Below are 20,608 nucleotides of genomic sequence, written 5' to 3' on the forward strand. Positions count from 1 at the left end.
TCACATTCAGCAAGAGAAGGATTTGATTGATTGTTTAGGAAGCTCTGACATTACTGGAAAACGTATATTGGAGCAACCTGATCTCTCCCTTTATCAACCTGCCAAGGCACTCGCTGGGGTCTGTATGAGAACACCCTGGCCACTGATAACAAGAAGCTGCAGTTAGGACTCTTTGCTGAGATCCTCCTTATTATGAAAATTACTTTTCATTTGCACTAACAATTCTGTTTGACAGATTTTTAGACTTGTGATAAAGCCCATCCTTTCTCACAGGCAGCACGTATTCAGAAGGGGAGCCTTTAAGATCATAGAACTCGTAGGATTTCACTAGCAGGAAAACAGTGCTGATCTAAAAAAAAGAGGCAGAAATTACTAAGTTACTGGAGACCTTAGCAACCACTGATAATTCCAGGTATCTTCAGAAGTATACTATTTTAAAGACATTTCTCCCTTTAACCATACTCTCACTTCTGAAGACTTCAGGTCCTTAGAATAGATCTTCACTGAAAGACAAAGATAGCAGCAGTCTTTCTCACTTTCAAATGAGGTATTTCAGTGTTCACGTAGTAATCTGTCTTATAGCCTACGTAACATATTAACATTGCAGTTAGATAACCATGCAGAGAGTAACAAAACCACCCTTCACCTAGATAAATTAAACCCATTAATGTGGAATATGGTACAATCAGTTCACTTTCCTGGCACTGGTCAAAGAAATAAGAATATGTTTTAAGAGACTGTCATGATCACTTGCTAGGACAACAAAGCACTTTACAATTCAGCACCACTGGGCTGAAGGCTACAAATTGAGGTAGCTCATGCAAGCCTAATTTGATTTCATTTGTGAAACTGAATTTACATGATCAAATCAGTTCTGAACTGAAAATCTGATACCCTCCAGAAGAATGCCTGCTTTTTGTAACACCACAGCAAATAATCACACTGGCACATCTAGGTTTTCAGCATAGAAATAGTTCCACTGAGCCAACAGGAGTACTGGCAAAGAAATCAACTCCAGATTAAAACACCTTCCTAACACCTATCTGCAGATGTGTCAACTACCCAAACTTCTCTTCCACAGTAAAAGGAGATCTAGACAGTACAGTCAGTGAGCCTAAATGGATTCAGCCCACCTTGAGAGGGATACCCAGTGTCAGTTGACCTGAATCTTCCTCTGGGCTCCACTGCCTAGGATCCCTTCTGACTGTAGTGCAAGCTTCCACGCCTAGCTCCTCAGCTGAAACCTAAATTTAGATGTCTTAATCTGGAGCTGAATTCCATCCCTAATAAGCTTAAAGTTAATCATGTATTAAAGTATGTTGCTAAACCAACGTCTCAATCAATACGGTTTTAGTCAGCAAAAGTCCTGAAGAGCTGAGTGCAATAAATTCATGAGCACCTGAAGACAGGCTTAAGTTCAGGACTGAGCTGACAGGGCATACTTTGAAGTCTGCATAAATAAAATGCAAGAAGCAATGTTCTTCAATAAATACACATAAATACAAAGGTAATTCACTGAGGAGAAAGGAGTTCCTCAACCATGGTTTGCAAGACCACGTACAGTATTTGTGAATTTTTTTCACCAAGGAAGCACAATCAAGCTACTAAGAAAGTCAGATGGCTGCAGAAGCGTTGAACTGCTTGGGCTCATAAAAGATAGCTAGTGGGTTACTATAAATATTCAGGACATTACTACTTTTAACCTATTAAAGGTATTTGCTTTAAATCTTCCCACCTTGTAGTTTTCATTAGTACTCAGCTATTAATTCAGAAACATACAAAGATAGAGAAAACACATTCTTATATATCTTGTAAAACCTGCTGAAGACAGCACAGAGCTTACATGCAGAGAATGGTGCTTAATTGGTTTGTACCATTACAAGGGAGTCATCTGAGTCCTACATACAAAGCTTCAGTCCTAATCTCATCATACAGATAAATATAAACAAACATTTTTGTAATACCGATGAAAAACAAATCAAGAACCATGACTTGGAAAAAAAACTCAAAACATCCACAAGCCCGATCATCAGCATCTATTAAAGATAAAAAAAACTGCCAAAGTGTTAAACCTTTAAGGCAAAAGATTTTAAATAAAAATTGCTAAGTGGTAAACTATTCAGTGTGCCAGTAGCCAGGATTTGCAAAGTCTTACGCATCTCTTGTTATAAAATTCTCAACTGGAAATGGATGAACCAACTCTTAAAACTACTGACATGCATGTGAACCAGTGCCCAAGCGATCATTATGAAAAAGAAGCAGAGCACCAAAGCATGAAAAAATGTCAGTTAAAAATAGAAGAGCTTTTGTAAGAGGCACTGTCAAAAGCAGGTTCTGAACAGGCACCGTTCTACAACCTTGACTAGAACATCACTTCTGTGATCTTATCAGTTTATTGCTTGTCTCACACAAGCTTCAAAACACATTTCAAATAAAAAGATAATCACAAGGCATAACAGATTTGGAATTAGAATTTAATAAACTTCAAGAGGATGCAACAATTTTATCTTTGTTTACATTTTTGCTGTTGGGACACACTATTTTACCAATACCTTCCATGTAGCTCATTATTCCCATTGCCCTTAAAAGTGGACCACAAAAAAATCCCAACCCGTATTCTCTCTGTTTCTCCCAAAAAAGTGACACAAAATCATCTCCGCCAGGCACTAAGACACCTCTGATGGACTGACTTCAAATTTTCAAGTCTACAAAACCTAGCAGCACAAAACCATGTCCCTAAATAAAATGAAACAAAATAAAACAGGAATGTAACCCAAATCTCTGATTTAAGTAGGTAACAATTGAAGTTCATTAACAGACTAGACAAGTCTATCCAGAAAAGTGGAATAAGAGGGTAACTGATACAGAATGAACTGTTCCATTGGCAACAGCAGCTAGAAGAATTAAATTACAGAATACATAAAATTTTTTTATGGCTTTACACTCCTAAATAAAATATTTAGGGTTCCCTTCAAGATAATTTTCTTGTTCCTTTAAATACAAACTACTCTGAGGGAGCAAGACATAGAAAAGTGCAAAAGCAAGCTCAAAAAAATAGGAAGCTGTGCATTGTTCTTAACCTAGACAACCTAGTTTTCCTAGTAAAACTCAAAACTTTACTAATTTGTATGGATGCTTTTTTCCTGAAATGTTTCTAATGTTAACCAGAAGGTAAATCTGATCAAAGAAACGTGAGGGAAAATACCAACTGCAAATGTTCTGCAGGAGTCTATAAAAATAACAAGAGACTTTGCATAGTATTCTTAAAAATAAGCGCACACTTCATCTAACAATAGAAGAGATAACGCATGCAGAAATCTGGACAACAAAGAGAAAGTCTCCTATCTTTTAAGAAAAGTATACACATACTACTTCTACCAATACATAGCAGCCTGGGGAACATGATTTTATTGTCAAGAGAAATCAATTCCTTGGCAGAGTTTTGGTTATTTGGCCATTTGGCCATTAAGGAAAAGAACACACTAAATTAACAGAGCCTACTCATATGAGTCATTCTGTTTCTCTTGCATTATCTGTGAATGTCCTTCCTGAGTGGTTTTGAAAGCGTGGGTAAATCAGAACAGCACAGAAGTCTGGGTTTTGCAGATGGGAACAGCAATACGCAGTTCGTAAGAATTGCGCTATCTTGTGAAACACACACACACACAAAAAGGGCAATTAATGTCCAGTTATTTCCAGTATGTCCCCAGAGAATTTATTCTTTCAGAAGCATAAGACTCTGGACTTAAATTAAAAAAAATAAAAATTCACTCAATCTTTGTTAACTACAGACCTTGAACATGCAAATGCATCAAAATTTTCCTATGAAAACTCCAGTCATTTTCCAAAACAATGATAAACTGTTTAGTCACACTACATCCTTCTTGCCCTTTTAAAAACTGCTATTGAGAGAAGATCCATTTCTTCAGACCCATGATGAGGCAAAAGCAGAACATCACATGGGTCAGATAAAGCCTGTCTCTTACGAGTCCCTTTCTACTACTCCCGCTGAAAGGATTAAACTAGTCATTGGTTTTTTGGACCCAGAATTGCATCGTTGAACACATTTTGCAGTATGGTGACTAACTGCATCATGATGAGAAAGAGGGAAAAAAAAAAACCCAAACCCAAACAAAATTAAAAAAAAACCCAAAACACAACACAAAAAACCAGAGAGGGATATTCATATTCACTGAATAAGCTGTTTAATTTAGTACTCCAAGAGCAGCAGCAGAATCCAGTATGAGACAGATGAGAACTTCAGGACTTAAACTGGGTAAGTAGGCTCAAACTACGTGCTTGGTCTGCACCATAAGAGGCATTACTGGCATGATACCTACAACTTTGTAAGTTCTAAAGATAAACACTTCATACTTCTTAAAGACAGCTGTTCCAGAAATCTCTGCTTATAGAAATTAGACCACAATGAAAAGCTGTAAAATTAATCTTTTAACAGTATCTTCTTATGGATTCTGACCAATGATTTTGTATGTTTTTAGAGCATACTGGTATATCCCGTATCGTCCCCCATCCATGAGCTATTTTGCTCATCACACAACCAAAACACTGCACAACGTAACAGATGGGTGAAGAGGAACACATTCTTCTCCTTTCTCCCCCCCCCCCCCCCCCATTTTGTTTCGGCAGTAATGCACAGAAAAGTTAAAAATAAAACTAAATATGCATTGAGGCACAATACATTGCTATCACTTACTGAAAAGAACTACTTGAAGGTAAGGAAATTATGTGCAACATGCAGTATCTTCAGTGCAAATTATCTTCAGTATATGCCAAACACACCACGTTAAATTCAAGACAACTGATTTCTGTGATGTGACAGAACTTTGCAATTCAAAAGAAAAAGCAATGTCTTTTAAGGATAGGGAAAAAATATATCAGGAAGCAGCAAGACTTAGGAAGCTCAACAACTGGGCATTTTCTATTCTGCTGCCTTTTTTAATTAAGATAAATGTTAAGTTCTCTAGTTCAATTCTACTCTTTATTTTGCCTCTTTGTCCCTGCTTCTCAGCAAATTACAGTTGTGCATACTTTTGCAGGGATTCTGAAGAAGGATGGACAGACTGCAACTGTTGACCTGTCAGTAGAAGTATCAAAATTAGTAAAACAAACAGAAGTAGTGTATGCATGCACCTTTGAAGACCCTTCAATCAACCAAAAATGTTATTTCAATTTCAAATCACAGCTACTTGGAAAGCATGTTAGAGGCCAGGTGACAGGGAAATCAGTTACCAAGTCTACATATTTCAGTTTTCCATTTTGCAAATTAATTTCATTCTGCATTTCATCAAAGGCTCTAGTCAAGTTAGCCATTCAGAATGATACAGCACAGACAACCAGTAACACTTCAAATAATCCTTAAGACAGGTTTTCCAGTACTTACTTTCCCCTCTGCCACAGGGTAAGAAGATGTGCCAACATCAATAAAAGCTACCAAAGCACAGCACTAAGAATTGTAGGCACACAAGACTCTGCATAGCATCATACTACATTTCTCTACAGTTAATTATTCTAACGTCACGGAACATCAGATTAAATAATCAATGCAACATAACTCACCTGCCTTTCACAAAGAATGTACTACTTTAATCAGGCACCACAAGATAAAGCACGGGCACACTACAAAGTTATGGCACGTGTCAAAGTCCCTTACTTGCTATCCTCAGAGGAACCACTACTACGGAGTACACAAAAATCCAAGTCAAACAAGTTACTAATATGCCATAAATCGAGGTTTTCAAACTGCCAAAGAATTTGTGAAAACAGCACAGTAACTGGATATTGTACAATAAGCATCACTATCATAGTAAATGTATCTCAGCTTCTACAAATGTAATTATTTGAACTTTCAAATGTTTTCACTAAAATATTTCTGAAGAAAAAAACCCCACCTCTCTTCACTATACAAATATTTGTGTGGGGTGCTTTCTTAAAACTTTATGTTGTAGTGAGAAAGTAATTTCCCGATTTATGCACAAATAATACTTCCTTTTTTTCTACTAGTTGCAACTGTACCAGCTCAAAACCACTTTGCTATAGTGCAATTCATGTACGTGGCATTACCTATTTCATTAAAGTTTTTTTATGTTACAGCAAACAATGTTGAATTTGCAAGTAATTATTAGCATACAGAACAGGAAACTTTGAAAAATTAACCTCATAATGTGTAAATCAGTTGTTTATAGAAGTTTCTCTGAACCACCAGAGAGCACTAGAAAAGATATTTGCTGAAAACCATGAAATTAAGAGACGTTACAGAGAACACATATGATTCGATTTCTCCATTCTTATCTAAATAAAACTCAAGATTTAGGTACATACAGTTCCAGAGAGCACATCATGAGGGCAGCAGTTGAGAAGGTGGCTCTTGCACACTCTGTCATCACTGAATTTGATTCGCTGACGGGTCGTGTCACCTGCAATATAGAAATCAGCACATTCCACATTAGAAATCTGGGGAAGCCAGGCATGTTCTGCAGGTTACATGCAAAGCATTAACCCTGCCCTGTCACATAGTGAAGGTCTATGGAAACTAGAACTTAAACTATATGCTTCTTTGCCAAATAACACCAAAAACACAAATACGTGTTTTAATGCTCTATAATGCTATTTAAAATACCTCTCACACTTCCCTTTCAAAAATGCAGGGTGAAAAGTGCTTGAAACCAGAAAGACAACATTAGCTTAAAAACACTTTGCTACAACAGCATTTGTTAAATGAGCTATATAATGTTCTATTCAGATTTTGCATGAAATAGTGGTGTATTTTTATGCAACAATTAGCATATAAAAGCAGCCTCATAAACAGAAAATGATACACACTGAGTCTTCACCGAATCCCACCTGATACTCATTTTATGATTTTGTTCTTGGATGCAATGCACCCTCTTAATTCTGATGGGAGTAGCATAAAGAGTTGGCAGAAGAATGATTTTAAATGCTTACAAACCTGAAAAAAAGTCAAACATATGGACATAGCCTATATGCAAAATTATTTTACAGATGTTTGCACATCTCCGTATCATAAGCCTTTTGGGTTTTGTTTTTTTCTTTTCTACATGCTGCTTGTTGGGCTGGGAACATCTTAATTGTATCTTCATGGCGGGTTGCAGTTCCTGCATCAGCAGAAGCACCAACCTGCCGACACACTGAGGTCGAATTGTAAGTTCAAATAACCCCATCTTGGAGCAAGACCTAAAGTCTTCAGAACAATGTAAACAGCTGGTATTTTGGGGATTAGGCCAGAAATATCTTTTCCATCGAGTCATAACATAATTGTCACTATTTGAGATTTGGAAGAGAGATGACTGCTATGGCTCTCTTGTTGTTAAGATGCAGGCATGATAAAACATCTTACTCTCTCTCAGGAGGTATCTATTTATTAATTTTTTAAAACACAATAACTTGTTAAGATCTCGAGTAATTGAAAACCTACTGGTGAATTACTGAAGCAAGAAGGGCTGCTGAGGGCAGGGAAAGGGGGGAAAAGACATACATTGACTTCAGATAGCAGCCTTTTCCATTTCATCAAATATTTTAAAGAGTGTAGATCCATTTTGCAGTTATTAAAGATTTTTTAAGGCTTCATGACCTCTAACACTGAGAAGTTTGAATCTATTAAATAATTCAAGAAGCCAAATTCATTACTGAGGTAATGACAACAAAAGGGAATTAAAAAAATCAATCTCTTACTAGTCAAGCCTTTCTTACTATTATGTCATCAGATTTTTAAATATCAGTTCTATGCATAGGATGCTAATATATAACATTTTCAGATGGGCCAAGTTTCAGTTTATTAAGCAAACAGAAGTTTCCAAAAACACCACATGTTTAATTTGTCTGCAGGATAAAACAGTTAAAACCTGTAATCCACATGCTAAAGACAGCTTCAAAGCAGTTCAACAATAGGTTTTCTAGAAGGTGAACTTACTGCTCAGTTATACTTACACTACTAAAAATTCAGAGCATTCCCCTTATGATCATGCCTGCTACTGCAGTAAAGAGTTTTGAGTTTTCCTTTCCTTTCTTTTTTTTGTTGTTTTTTTTTGTTTGGGTTTTTTTCCGCTTTTAGGAGGTGGATCCATATTTTTTTAAACACATAACTGCGTTTGTTCCACATTCATTAACACATCTGAAAAGTTATTGATAACTCACGGCTCGGCGAATGCGGGGCCTTTCTGACACTCCCTTGCAGATTGATGTAGGCAGGCAAAGATACATTGAACCTTTATAAATAAAACAAGGGGCCAGATTGTTCAGTTTGTATAGAATAATAGACTCTGCCAGCAATTTTAACACAGCATCTAGAAATACATGTTGACTGTAAAGATTCTTCTATACAAAGACACATGAACAAAATTAAGAAAAGTATTTTAAAAAATACAGCTGATTGCCTCATAGCACTAACCTACCAGGAATCAAGAAGTTACCAAGACCAGAAATTGCTGAAAGACTCACAGTTCCTTAAGTTGGTAAGCAGCATTTTCACAAATTACTTCAACATCTAGACGTAGCTTTTTTCACACCTCTACCACAACTAGGAATTGATGCTACAGCTGCAATACATTCTGTTTTCATCTAAGTGTAAGTGGCTAGTGTGATAATCACAATTACCAAACTGAGGTAAGGCAACATGGGGGGTGGGGTGGGGTGGGGGGGTGTGTGTGGTGTGTGGAAGGTAGCAGAAACTGATCAATGACAGCCTCAAGAACACATTCCACCTTTCGGTTCCAACGTTTATTCTTTCTGCACTGTGCCTTTGGTCTAGTATTTACGAGGCTTTCAGAAAAGCTCCCATACACGGAACACGCAGATATTTATCTTTTCCTTTCTATGAAAAGCAGTTCCATACATTCCCATTTCTTTTTAACTTATGCCTTTTCAGAAGGAAAGGTTTATCAAAAGGAAAAGGTGCCATATACTATGTCCTAACAATGACTGAATTTTGTGTCCCTCTGGCAGCTCATTCCCTAGTCTGGTAACCTCAGAGGAAAATGTTTTTACTTCTTCATGAATTTTGTGAGCCTCAGTACCCCTACATAGCACAGACCTGTTGGCAGACAGAGAGGATGCATTCTGCTGCTGCCCTAACAGACGAATCATCTTGAGTAGGTGATGACCTGGGGTCTACACAGGTTGCTGGGGGGAGGTGGGGGGGGCAGGGAATAAAATCTACAGATCCACTATATGCCTGACATTCAGCCTATAGTGAAAGAGACTTTTGCAGATGCCTTCTAAGAATTAAAAGAACGTGAATAGATGTGTTCTTAAGCCAAGGACTTCAGTGGTACATCAGGTAACCAAGATGCTGCTTTTCTTTGTCAAACTGTACATAGGCTGATACACTCGCACTGTCAAACAGTTGTGTGAATGCTAAGCAATGTTTGTGAGTATTAAAAAAGGCTTTCTATATTCTGTAAGAAAATAATAACATCTAGGTACCATGTAGCTGTGATCACCTAAATTTTAGAAGTATCCTTAAATGTTTGTAAAGAGGCCACTACGACTGATATTTCAGACCTTATTACAAGTTCTATTTTCATAGGTAAATAATTAAGTTAGCTCAGAATAGCAACTTATTTAACCCTGCCTCTGAAGAACAGCGGAGTGTTCAACTACTTGATCTTTAGAACTCATGCTCATTAAAGAAATTAATTTACCAGGGCATTAAAGGAGTCAACACCTATTACTATAAGCCATCCCTGTGTTTCCAATTAGATTTTTCTCCATTAAAAAAAAACAAACCACATCATATGATTGATAAAATTTGTATGGAGATTCAGAAAAATTTAAATATTCCTCAAGAAGCAGCAGCCTCAGTTTTACTGAAAGTACCTGGCCCAAACCACATTTCTGTAAGAGATTACTTTCCCGATGAATAAAGAACTTTGAAAACACAATTGAAACAATTCAGGAAGGAAAAAAAAAAAAGAAAAGAAAAGAAAAAGAAAAAAAGGCCAAATACCAAGGCAATTTCTACACTTGCATATCTTATATCCTTTATAAGCATAAAGAAACCACACAACTAGAGCGACAAACATTAAGATGATGGCAGTAATGTAAAGTCTCTAAAGGAAATTTTCTAGTTTGTATTAAACATGCTGACTACAAAAGTAACATCAGTATTCAAGACCAATGCAAACTGCTGATTAAGGAACCATCTAGAAGTTAAGATCACAATGGGCACTTGTGCTATACAATTCATTCTGAACTCCCAAGTCTAACCTATTAACAAGCCTCTAAAATACACTGAACAGGAATGTTGATCACAAACCAGCAGAATGAACATTTACATACCAACAATGACAACATTATAAAATGCTTATAACAATGATTTATTTGATCCAGCACCTCTTACTATTTTACCATAATACACTACTAACAATAATGCCAGTGCATTGGTGAGAATTACCCTTTATAATCCAACTGTCACCTCTAATCGCAAATTAATGGTGCAAACCATGCAAAGACAACAACGTGCAATTTCATTGTCATGCTGTTGACTTCCTGCATTAGGCTACACCAACCAAAACCAACCAGCTTTCCACTCAAGTTTTTGAAGTATGAGTCTCAACGTGTTGGCAAGAGACTCCAAAAGCTTTACTCAGGAAGAGCTACTAACTGGGTGGACTATCAGGATAAAGACTTCATGTCAAACTTCATCAGCAAAGCAAGGCCTGTATAACAAGTATTCAACATCATTATTTAATTGAGGCTCATGCAGTGACAGAAGATCCTGTCCATGCTACACACAACTAATTCTGATATTATTGTCACTAACACTGGATGCATTTTTACTGTAACACCTTTAGAACAATATACTTCCAAGTAGGACTGCTTGTTTTTTACACTATGACTGAATTAATACTTGTGAATGCAGAAAATAATGAAACTATTTTTTCGTTAATGCGTTACAAGTGGAACAAATACAGGAGTGATTTTCAATGAGGTATGAATATACCCATGTGCTTCTTCATAAATGTCATTTCATATGGTGTCCCAAATCGAGAGTAGAAAAATCCCTTGTCATTCCCTGTTCCCCTCATTTTCAAGGGCTAGAGTACTAGAACTTTATAATGGAGGCAGCAAATACAGTTCATTAAACATGACCATTGCTCTTAAAGCCTTCTGATCACTCCTGATTGACAAATACAGAACCTTTTAATGAAATTCATGTGTTGCTACTACTTTCAGATTTCTGAGCTGTTAATCAATTCCACATTTTGGGTAGGTTTTCCAGAAATTTATGTATACAAGATACTTTCTTCTGCCTTTACTTTGCTGCTGCTCCATATTTGAAAAAGGAGCTCTCTGAGGCCCTTGGCTCCCTAACCTGGCTCGCAGCCTGAGGCTACCCAAATGTCTAGTGGTCCTCCAGTAATGTACAAGATACTGAAACTTCAAAAGCACATACCACCTTCCACACACAAGTGTAAAGCAAAGTGCAAAACAAAATCTATGTACCCTGAATATGCCAACATCAACTCACTACCCATCCTTAAGTACACAGAGAACTCTTCCAATAATCTCATATGGAAACTAAAAAATTTAAAAATAAGTTACAAGTTCTAAATGACACCTCTGTTTCCATATACAGCATGTCAAACAAACAGCAGATGATTAAGATAAGCACAAGGGTGTCACTTCAACTCCTCCCAAACAAGGAGGACAGAGAAGTCACACATTAATAACCACTATTAAGCATAACTGAAGTGGTTAGCACAAAACAGAAAAGCTGATTAAGACGTGAATAGATGCAAAACCGAAATTTTAAGTTTCAGTGCCAGAAGATGATGATTAAAAAAACCCAAGAGTTTTACTAGTAACAGGCGAAGTACAGAAGTAAAGACTTAAAGCAGTTTGGCTCAAAAAGCTAGCAGGTGAAACAAAAGAGATGTTAATTGGCACTATATATACAGGTTCTGTGTATCTAGAGGCTTCTAAGATTTTTCTGCTTAATCACATAGCGCAATATTTGTTAAGATGCTTGTGGTATCATTTCCATGACCACATGTAAGTCTCAGAAGCACACACAAATGTACCTGTCTCTTAAGAAGAATCTAATTAACTCTGCTAGTTTTTCACAGCTGTAGACTATAACCTAATTTCGATGTAGTGACAATTATAAAGAAACAACAACAACCAACAAACAAACCAAAACCATCACCACATTTCTTTGTGACAGTCGGGTCTTAGCAATTTCAAGATGTGTTGCTTCAGGGCCAGCTGGATCTGCTCTGTCTGCACTACTGTCAGAATGATCCTGCTCCACCCTCTGCTTCTAACCCGTTCCTCACACACGAAGGCAGAGCAGGTCACTGACCTGTCAGAAAACAAACCAGTTGAGCAAGACAACTTGTTTTAAGATAACATGGGATCTTTACAATCAAGCCTTTTTAAGGAAAACTTGGCAATCTTTGCTCATTTCAGCTATATTCTGGGGAAGAAAAAAAAAAATCCTATGGTATTAATATCAATCGATAACATTTTGCTCAATTTGTAAATGACTATTTATTTTACAAAGTTAGGATCCTATTTGTAAGGATCCCTCCTGTTTTCTAGAGACTATTCTCTAGAATGGCAAAACCAGCGTTTACCTAAGCATATTTATTCAATTTTACAGCTGAAAAATAGTATTAAAAAAATAAAAATCACTTTTCTATAAGCTTATTCCTAATACTTCTGAGTGATGAGCTCCTGCAGCTCTGGTCATTAACAATAAATTCAAACTGAACTAACCTTTTACCTATTGACACATGTAATAAAAACTCCTTTAGTTTAAGTGCTAACAGTAAAAAACCGTATGAAGAAAACATTTGTATCTAAATACCTAAGATTAGCACTTGTCTTCAGCACTCCTTATTTCTCAATATTTGGGAAACCCACACAACATATTCAGTAGTTTATATTTACTTAAGCTTCTCTTTTTTTAAGTACGTTGGGTTATCAGTACTTGGAATGATACTTCAGAGAAGCGTTTTTTCCAGTCTGCAGTCATGACTCCATTAAATTAGTCCATCTTTTTACAAACACGAAAATCTAAGCTGCCTTTTTTGTTTTTTAACTTTTCGAATTTTTGGCATGGTTGACACCCAATCCAGTTCCCCAGTTCTTGTCAGAGAAGCATGCAAGAGAAGTTCGTTAGGTATATTTAAGGTATTTAAAAAAAAAAAGTTTGTTTTTAAATAATATACTTTTCGAGGTTTGTAACAGAGGCATACCTGCTATTTACAGAATGATTTCATTGTACTGACATTAACAATACAACTGCTTTTCAGATATCCCAGATAAATTCCAAGAATTGTAATGCACTGGAAACTCCTGAAGAGCATCTGCCAAGTCCCTTCTGTTTCACTTCTGTCAGGTGTCTGTCACATGAGCAAAGGCAAGCACAGAGCAGCAGGGCACTGGTCTGAACAGCTGGCAAAGAGGCTGCCTGAACCTCAGATCCTGGCAGGTACTAGGCAGCAGTTCATCACATGTTGAGTGACACTGTGTGACTACAACTGCGTCTATCCCACTGCCAAAACTGAGACAAGGGAGGAAGCAGGCCACTTGCCAAAGCAAGTGACAAAGCTCTTGGTTCTTCCGGCCCACAAGCATAGGGCCTTCTGGGGGAGGATACAGCAAGGGGCAGGCCCAAAGCTACATACTTACTGCTAGACAGCCACATGTTGGGCAGCTACATTTGAAATTAAAAGGCTCCTTACAGTTTATTTTTCATAAATATTCTTACAACTCAGTGGATATTTCCTGAATCAATTTGACCAATGCAGAACTGTGCTTTCTAGGTGTTCTCAGAGCTTAACAGCAAATCCATAAAAACATTTAATAACTACGTCCTCTGAGCTTCTCCATTCCAGCCCCAGGGACACCAGTTATAACGCGCGTGCACAAACTTCCACAATTAACAGCCTACAGCTCATCTCCTAAAACCATGTTTGAGCATCTCGTTGTGGAATTTTCAAAACCATTTTCAGAGCACATTCCTTTCTCTACAAATGATACTATAAACCCCATAAAGTAATACAGACTACGTATTCAGCCACCACTACTGGCTTTGAATTTACCTCTGAGTTTATTCTGTTCCCACTGAAGAGCTCAAATGTTTGATCTGCTTGTATATATAGGTAAGAATTTTAAACTTGCACATTCTAGACTCCTTAAAAAAAAACAACCCCAAAAACAACTGCCGCTGCTGCTGCCCTGCCCCTCCCCCCCCCCCCCCCAAAACCAAAAACTCTGTACAAGTATAAAACTGTTAATTAGGAAAGTAAAAAGCACTTTGGTAATTCTGAACATAAACCACAAACACCACCCAAGAAAGATTTTTTATTTTAAAAACATTTTAAACTCTATTGTGTTGCCAGGCAGAGGAAAATCAAAGGCAATGGGGACAAGTGGTGAAATGAGAGCTATGGCCTACCAAGAAATAAACAAATAAAAAAAATCACCATATTCTAATGAAAACCTGCAATTTGCATATTACTAGAAACAGAGTATCTATCAAAGGTGGCAGCAACATAAAAAAAACCACCCCAAACAACCCCAAATCCCACTACTCTCAAGGTTAGCAATCCTTCAATGACCTTGAGCCTGGCCTTGAATTTATTAAGGACCAGGTCTGCAAAAAAGGGATCATTTTCAATTCCTGTACACACTTCATTTAAATATTGCTCCACTGAATTTTTAATATTTTTTTTTTTTTAGAAAACTAGAATGGTATTACACTGAGATCCTCAATTCCCCACTTAATTCAATAACGGAAGCTAGTTTTGCAAACAGTCTTTTCTCCTTATCCTTCCCCATCCTGCCAATTTTGTTTAAATGCTCTCTAGCCAGTTAGTTTCTGAACAGTTCACCCCATGCAGTTTGGGTATTACAGGGCAGGTGGGAGGGTGAATACAATTATCAATAAAATAACTGCTTTCTCATAAAGCTGAAGGAAATCTAGTCTGAAATTGCTTTTCCTGGTTTAGATCTTAGCCATTTAGCATTTTTAAGTGTCACAGGTAAATCCCACTCTTCTCCCACCACCCAACAGAAAACACATTCAAAAATTACAACAGCCCCTGCTCTTTAAACCTTCTGAGTCGTCTTAGGGTAGCTCTGAAACAGCAATCTAGGTGCCAACACTGGGAAGACTTTGAGTTTCACGAGCACAATGTTACTTTGCCAAGCACTCAGACATGCACAGCCACAACAAATCTTCTGGGGTAAAACAAAAAACACCCTAAATCAGATCCTGCATGATGACTACTCACTAACCAGTCTTGCTTTGGAAGGCAATCTCTGCAGAACAGGAGCTTTCCAATGAGATTAACGTGCCTTTGTTTAAAACAACTATAAGCACTTAGCAGAAAGCATTAGCGATATACTAGGTATGTAAACACTAGTTACGTTTATTTAAAGTTCTAGATTACACTAAAAAAAGCTGTCAAATCACATTACCCCAGTACCAATAGATGATTGGCACGTACAAGGTACATCCCAGCTCATACAGCCTACTCTGTGCATGGTAAAACAGGTAACCATTAATTCAGCACTAAGCTTCAATAAACATGTAACACATTTGTGAGAGTGAGTACAACATCCAGAACATTTAAATAATCTCTAATTGCTGTCTACGCTCGGGCGCAGTATTCCCTTGTTTATAAATAAAATGCTACACAGCATAAAAGGAACTGCTTTTTTCTAGCAGCCTCCAAATTAATTGGATTGATGGGCGACTTCCAGTTCAAACTCTCATGTTGATTGCCACGCACTTTGACAAAAATTCTCAGAAGCTTCACACAGTGATAATCTTCAATTCACTATGTGACCGCAGCATGATCTGAAACCTGACTGTACATCTAGTATCTCCCCCTTGGGATTACTGCCTCTAGATGTTAAGCTTTTAGTTAGCTGTTTGAGGCTTGTTTGTTTTTTAAGAAAATTTGCCCACTAGGGTTAACTACACTCTTTTTCAGAAAGCAGCAGCCATATCCACCTGCTGACTGAAATGATGGTTTGGGTCAGACTTTAGACAAAATTATAGTAACAAAAAAACCGCAAAAAACCCACCACCAAAAAAAACCCACCAAAACCTGCTCTACTGAAGCAGCTGCTGGCTGGGGGGAATTTTTCGGCTATCTGAATCTATCACGCTGCTGCCTCCCTCAGAGGTGAGCCGCGCGGGAAGGCTCCGCGGGCGCGCCCTCTGAGGCGCAGTTCCGCTGCGCGCCCCGGGTACCGCGGGGAGCGGGCCTTAAACGGCAGCTGAAGCACCAGCAGGGCCCCCCGCCACTCGGACGCGGCTGGCGCTGGCAGCTCCCCGGGTGGAGGTGGCGCCCGGCTCCCCCGAGCCCCGGGGGCGGCAGCGCCGAAGGCCCCCACCCCGCCGCTGACCTACGGCCTCGGCAGGCCCCGCCCCGCAGGGGGCGGCAGGGAGCAGGCCCCGGGCCTGCCAATCACGGCGAACGGCCGGCCGGCCTGCCCGGTACCGCCGTGACCTCAGGGGCTTCGGCAGCTCCGCCCCCTCCTCCCCTCCCCCGCCCCGGCCGGGGGGCACTTACCGTCCCGGGACGTGCCCATGAGCTGGTCCAGCATGGCGCGCATCTGGGCCTGCGCCGACATCTTGAGCACGCGAGGGCTCGGCGCAGCGCGGCCGAGTCACGCCGAGAGCGGCCTACAAGGCCCGAGGCCCGGCGCGGCGCTCAGCCCTCCCCCTCGCGTCACTCGCGGGCCCGGGCGGAGCCGCTCCCCCGACGCCGCGGGGAGGGCAGGCGGGCGCTGCCTGTCTCGCGCTCCCGGTGGAAAGCGGAGCGGGAAACCTGCCACGCGCCGGCCTCCGTGCCGCCGCCGCCTCCCCTCCCCCCTCCGCTCCTCCCGCTTCCTCTCACGCCTGCCACGCGCGCGCGCCAGCGGTAACGGAAGCCCGCGCGCACGCGCCCTAGGCACCCTCGTCCGCTCCGCGACGTCAGCGCGAGCGGGCCTTGGCCGCCCGCTGATTGGCCACCAAGCGCGGCGTCCGGCCGGTGACGCACCGCGCTGCGAGGCCCACGATTGGGCCGTCGAGCCTTTCACCGGGCTGGGCCCCTGGGGCGCGCCGATTGGCCGAGCGGCTCCGCGCAGCCGCTGTGACGTCGCGGCCGCCGGGTCGGCGGCGGCGCGGCCTGGTCCGCAGTGGCCGCGCCCGCGGTGGGCAGCAGGGAGGCCCGCCGGGAGGGGGCGGTGGGGGCCGTCCCTGCCTTTCCGAGGCGAAACCCAGCCGGGGCAGGCGCAGGGCGGTCGGTTGTAACGTGCCGAAGCACGTGGCTGGGATTAACGCAAAGCGGGCGGGAAGCCTGGGCTGCGCAGGGGGCGCCTCTCACAGCCCCGCCGCCTGGTCCCCAGGACAGACGCGTCCCCTGCGCTGGGCCGCGCTCACCGGGCGACGGAGCGAGCGTGGGTGCGCGTGTCAGCGCTAGCCCTGACGGAGCCTGCCCCTCGCGGACTGGTCCCTGCGTGGGAGTGACGTTCGGCACCGTTGTGTGCAGCTCCGTTCCCTCAAGCCGTCAGCGCAATTACGGTCGCGTTGGTGAGAAAAGCCAGGGCAACAGCCGCCTTTTAGCGCACCTCCCTTAAAACTGAAGCTAATTCAACTTCCAGAGCGCCAACAACCAGTCTCAAAAAGAACATTTTTCACAATTTATATTCTAACGCCTGCATTTTGCGAGTATCCCTTTCTTAACCACGGCGTTGCCATCTAGTGCCCAAAAGCCGCCAGTGCCTGTCGCCACGATCGGCTCTCGTCCACAGCCAGGGTCGTGTTCAACTCCTAAGGTTAGCTTAATACAAGTAGAGAAAGGGCAACAAAAAAAGCCATTAAAAACCCCACCGCCGACTATCTGGATTTCACAAGGACTTACAGAGAAGATGCAATGCTCTGACTGGAGTCTTCTATAACACGTTTAGGAAAAGATTCCCTGCCCAGTGCCCCCCAGCTATTCAGCACGTCCCAGCTTTGTTTTTTCTTTAATATTCACATTTACTGTTTTAGTCATGACTTTGGATTGAAGGGGAAGTAACTGGAAGAGACACAGCGGTTAAAATTTTCTCTACTTAGTACTTAAGTGTTTAGGGGAAATAGAGAAATTTTAGTTACTATTTTTACCCACACCGTACAACCTTTAACTCTAGGTACTCTTTAAGGAGCATCTATTTCTGGCCAAATTTCAGTTTTTCTTCCAGAACTACTTTCAGTGAGCCATTTATTTTTCTTCTGGAACAATATACTACAGACTTTGGATGGAGTGAGCCCTTAGTCCATCTGGAAGGCAAACTGCAGAATGCAGCAGCTGCATTAAATAACAGAACAAGTAGTACATCACAGCCACTCTTAGGGTATGCTGACTTCGCATAATTTTCATCTACTTTGCTGTAACAGGTTGGTACTTTCTCGCCTGGGCTATCGACACTTCCAAAAAAACTCCGTTTAACTAGTGAGACACTGCAAGAGTTGCAAACCAGATTTTTGGTCTACAGAACCTTAAAACTTGTAGTTCACATCTCCTTACCTGACCTAAGTAGTGCAAATCTTCCCAGATTTAAGGATCTATTGTGCCTCTCCACTATACTTTGGGGATTGGAACTATCCCCAGGTTTCACATACAGGGGAAGAAAAATACATAGAATTACTTCATCTAAATCTATTTGCAATGCTTTTCTGTCAGAATAGTTTGTTTCCCCTGGTAGTGGGGGGGGGGGGGGGGAAGCGCACTTGTTAGCCTTGCTTCTAGCTCCTCCCCCATGTAAACAAGCCTCACATTTTATCCATTGTAAGTCAGCCTGATTACAGATCTCGTGTATCTTTCATACAATTCAACCCTGTTCAGAGAAGAGAGCAGCAACAATTCAAGCCAATACTTCTTTTCTTATAAAAAGAAACTTGCTGTTCCAGATTGCAAGACAAGAAAACTGCAACCTGACTTATCTAGTGTAACTGGCAGTAAGCTGTTCACTTCAGTATTTCTGAGATGCATGGTGTCTAAGAACAGCACAGGAACCCTATAGTCGCAGAGTCAACTGCTCAGAGACACTAAGAAATGTGTAACTTGTGTTTGAATTGTTACCACCAGCTGACTGATATGGAAAAAGTATCTTCAAGATGAAAGAGGATTGTGCTACTGCAGTGTCTGTCAGAATCCCCCAAGGTTCTAAAGCGGGGGTCCTCAAACTATGGCCCATGGGCTGGATACGGCCCCCGGTATTTACAGACACCACCCCCCCCCCCGCCGGGGGTTTGGGGGGGGAAACCAAGCAGCCACAGATGACTGCCTGCCACTGCATCCACACGCCGGCCCCCTGTTTAAAAAGTTTGAGGACCCCTATTCTAAGGAAAGCGCCTTTGCTATTGGGAGGGTAGAAAATTCTGCTTCAGGACCCCCCACGTGGCTGGAAAATCCTACAGTAAACAGGCAAATTCTCTCTTACTTGCAACTCCTTTTAAAGTTTAGCAGTGAAGGCTGTCATGTTTTTCTACTACAAACCACCTATCTCTCTTTCCATGGAGGCTGCCTGTCATACCATGCGTTCAGATCCAAGGGGTGGGCCTGGTACGCTTGATCAACTGGGAAATGGATTCCCAGTTATGGCTCTTTCACACCGTACCGGCAACCTAGAATTGACAGAAGGCACAAGCTAGCAAAGCCAGCCCGTTTCGGTAATTCTAGGATATTTATTCAGGAATAAGTATGTAACACAGTAAAATCATCTTAACCTTTCCCTCCCGGCTGCTGAGGCAACCTGAAGCCCACCAGGCCGGCGACCTCCTCCGGCGAGCGCTCCCCCTTGCCGTGGTACTCCTGGTGAAGGGCCGTGTGCTCCCGGACGCTGCGGAGCAGGCAGAGGTAGGTGGCAGCCTGGAAGTGCAGCTCCTGCTGGGCCCGGCACAGCTTCTCGCTGGTGACCTACAGAGAGGAGGGAACAACCCCGGAGACTTCACACACCCGGCTGCGGGCTCCCGCCTCGCCTCGCCGAGGGGGAGGCAGGACGGAGGAGCGGCAGGGAGGCGCCCGCGCGTACCCGGTGGGCGCGGAAGGCCGCCACGATGTGCCGGTAGGCGGGCGTGTGGCGGTAGGGGCGGCCCGCCCGGCCGCTGGCGTGGCGGAGCTCCCGCAGGAGCCCACGCAGGGTGCGCAGGGGGGAGCCGAGCGCCGCCATCTTTCGCCCCTCCCCCCCGCGCACCAATCGAGCGCCGCCGCCTCGCTGCGGCGGCCAATAAAGAAGCGGCCGGCGCGCGCAGACCTTACCCCCACGCTCTCGGGCCGGGGGCGCAGAAGGAGGCTGGGCTGCGTGCGCTTCCAGGAGGCGCCGTTCTGCCAGCGTGGGCTGTCGAGAACCGAAGTGCGCGATCGCCTTGTCCTACCCGGCCCCCCCAGCCAGCGGCGGTCAAGTGCCGAAGGTCCGAGCGTTCAGGCGGGGCCGTGCCGTGGCCCGTGTGCGCTCCCCACCACCGCCGCCCCGCGCTAGACCGTTGGGCTGAGGGAGAGGCGGCTCGCCGCCGGCCTCTGCGCTGGGAGCGCGGGCCGAAGGAACCGGAGCGGGATCACGGGGACGCCCCCGGGGCTGC

General features: G+C 42.3%; 2 protein-coding genes across 4 annotated transcripts in view; both read right to left on the reverse strand.

Moving 5' to 3' along the window:
* Window positions 1-16,922, reverse strand: part of LUC7L2 (LUC7 like 2, pre-mRNA splicing factor) — a 35,586-nt gene extending 18,664 nt beyond the window's left edge. The window contains exons 1-3 of one of the 3 annotated variants that reach the window (XM_055712503.1): window positions 16,572-16,907; window positions 8,173-8,243; window positions 6,340-6,434 (exon numbers count right to left, since the gene is read on the reverse strand). Coding sequence is in view for 2 of the 3 variants with exons in the window: in XM_055712501.1 (XP_055568476.1) it covers window positions 6,340-6,434; window positions 16,572-16,632 (156 nt within the window). In the remaining variant the exon portion in view is untranslated. Of the gene's footprint in view, window positions 1-6,339; window positions 6,435-8,172; window positions 8,244-16,571 lie in introns of all 3 variants that reach the window. The other 2 variants (XM_055712501.1, XM_055712502.1) reach the window with 2 other exon arrangements.
* A 2,772-nt stretch (window positions 16,923-19,694) lies between these two features.
* Window positions 19,695-20,388, reverse strand: FMC1 (formation of mitochondrial complex V assembly factor 1 homolog). Its single transcript, XM_055712504.1, has 2 exons — window positions 20,062-20,388; window positions 19,695-19,946 (listed from the first exon to the last, which is right to left on the reverse strand). Exons 1-2 carry the CDS (start codon window positions 20,197-20,199, stop codon window positions 19,752-19,754), a joined length of 333 nt encoding a protein of 110 aa, XP_055568479.1. The 5' UTR covers window positions 20,200-20,388; the 3' UTR covers window positions 19,695-19,751.
* Window positions 20,389-20,608: the final 220 nt, after the last annotated feature.

Source organism: Falco cherrug, chromosome 5 (genome assembly GCF_023634085.1).
Source record: "Falco cherrug isolate bFalChe1 chromosome 5, bFalChe1.pri, whole genome shotgun sequence".
Lineage (NCBI taxonomy): Eukaryota > Metazoa > Chordata > Aves > Falconiformes > Falconidae > Falco > Falco cherrug.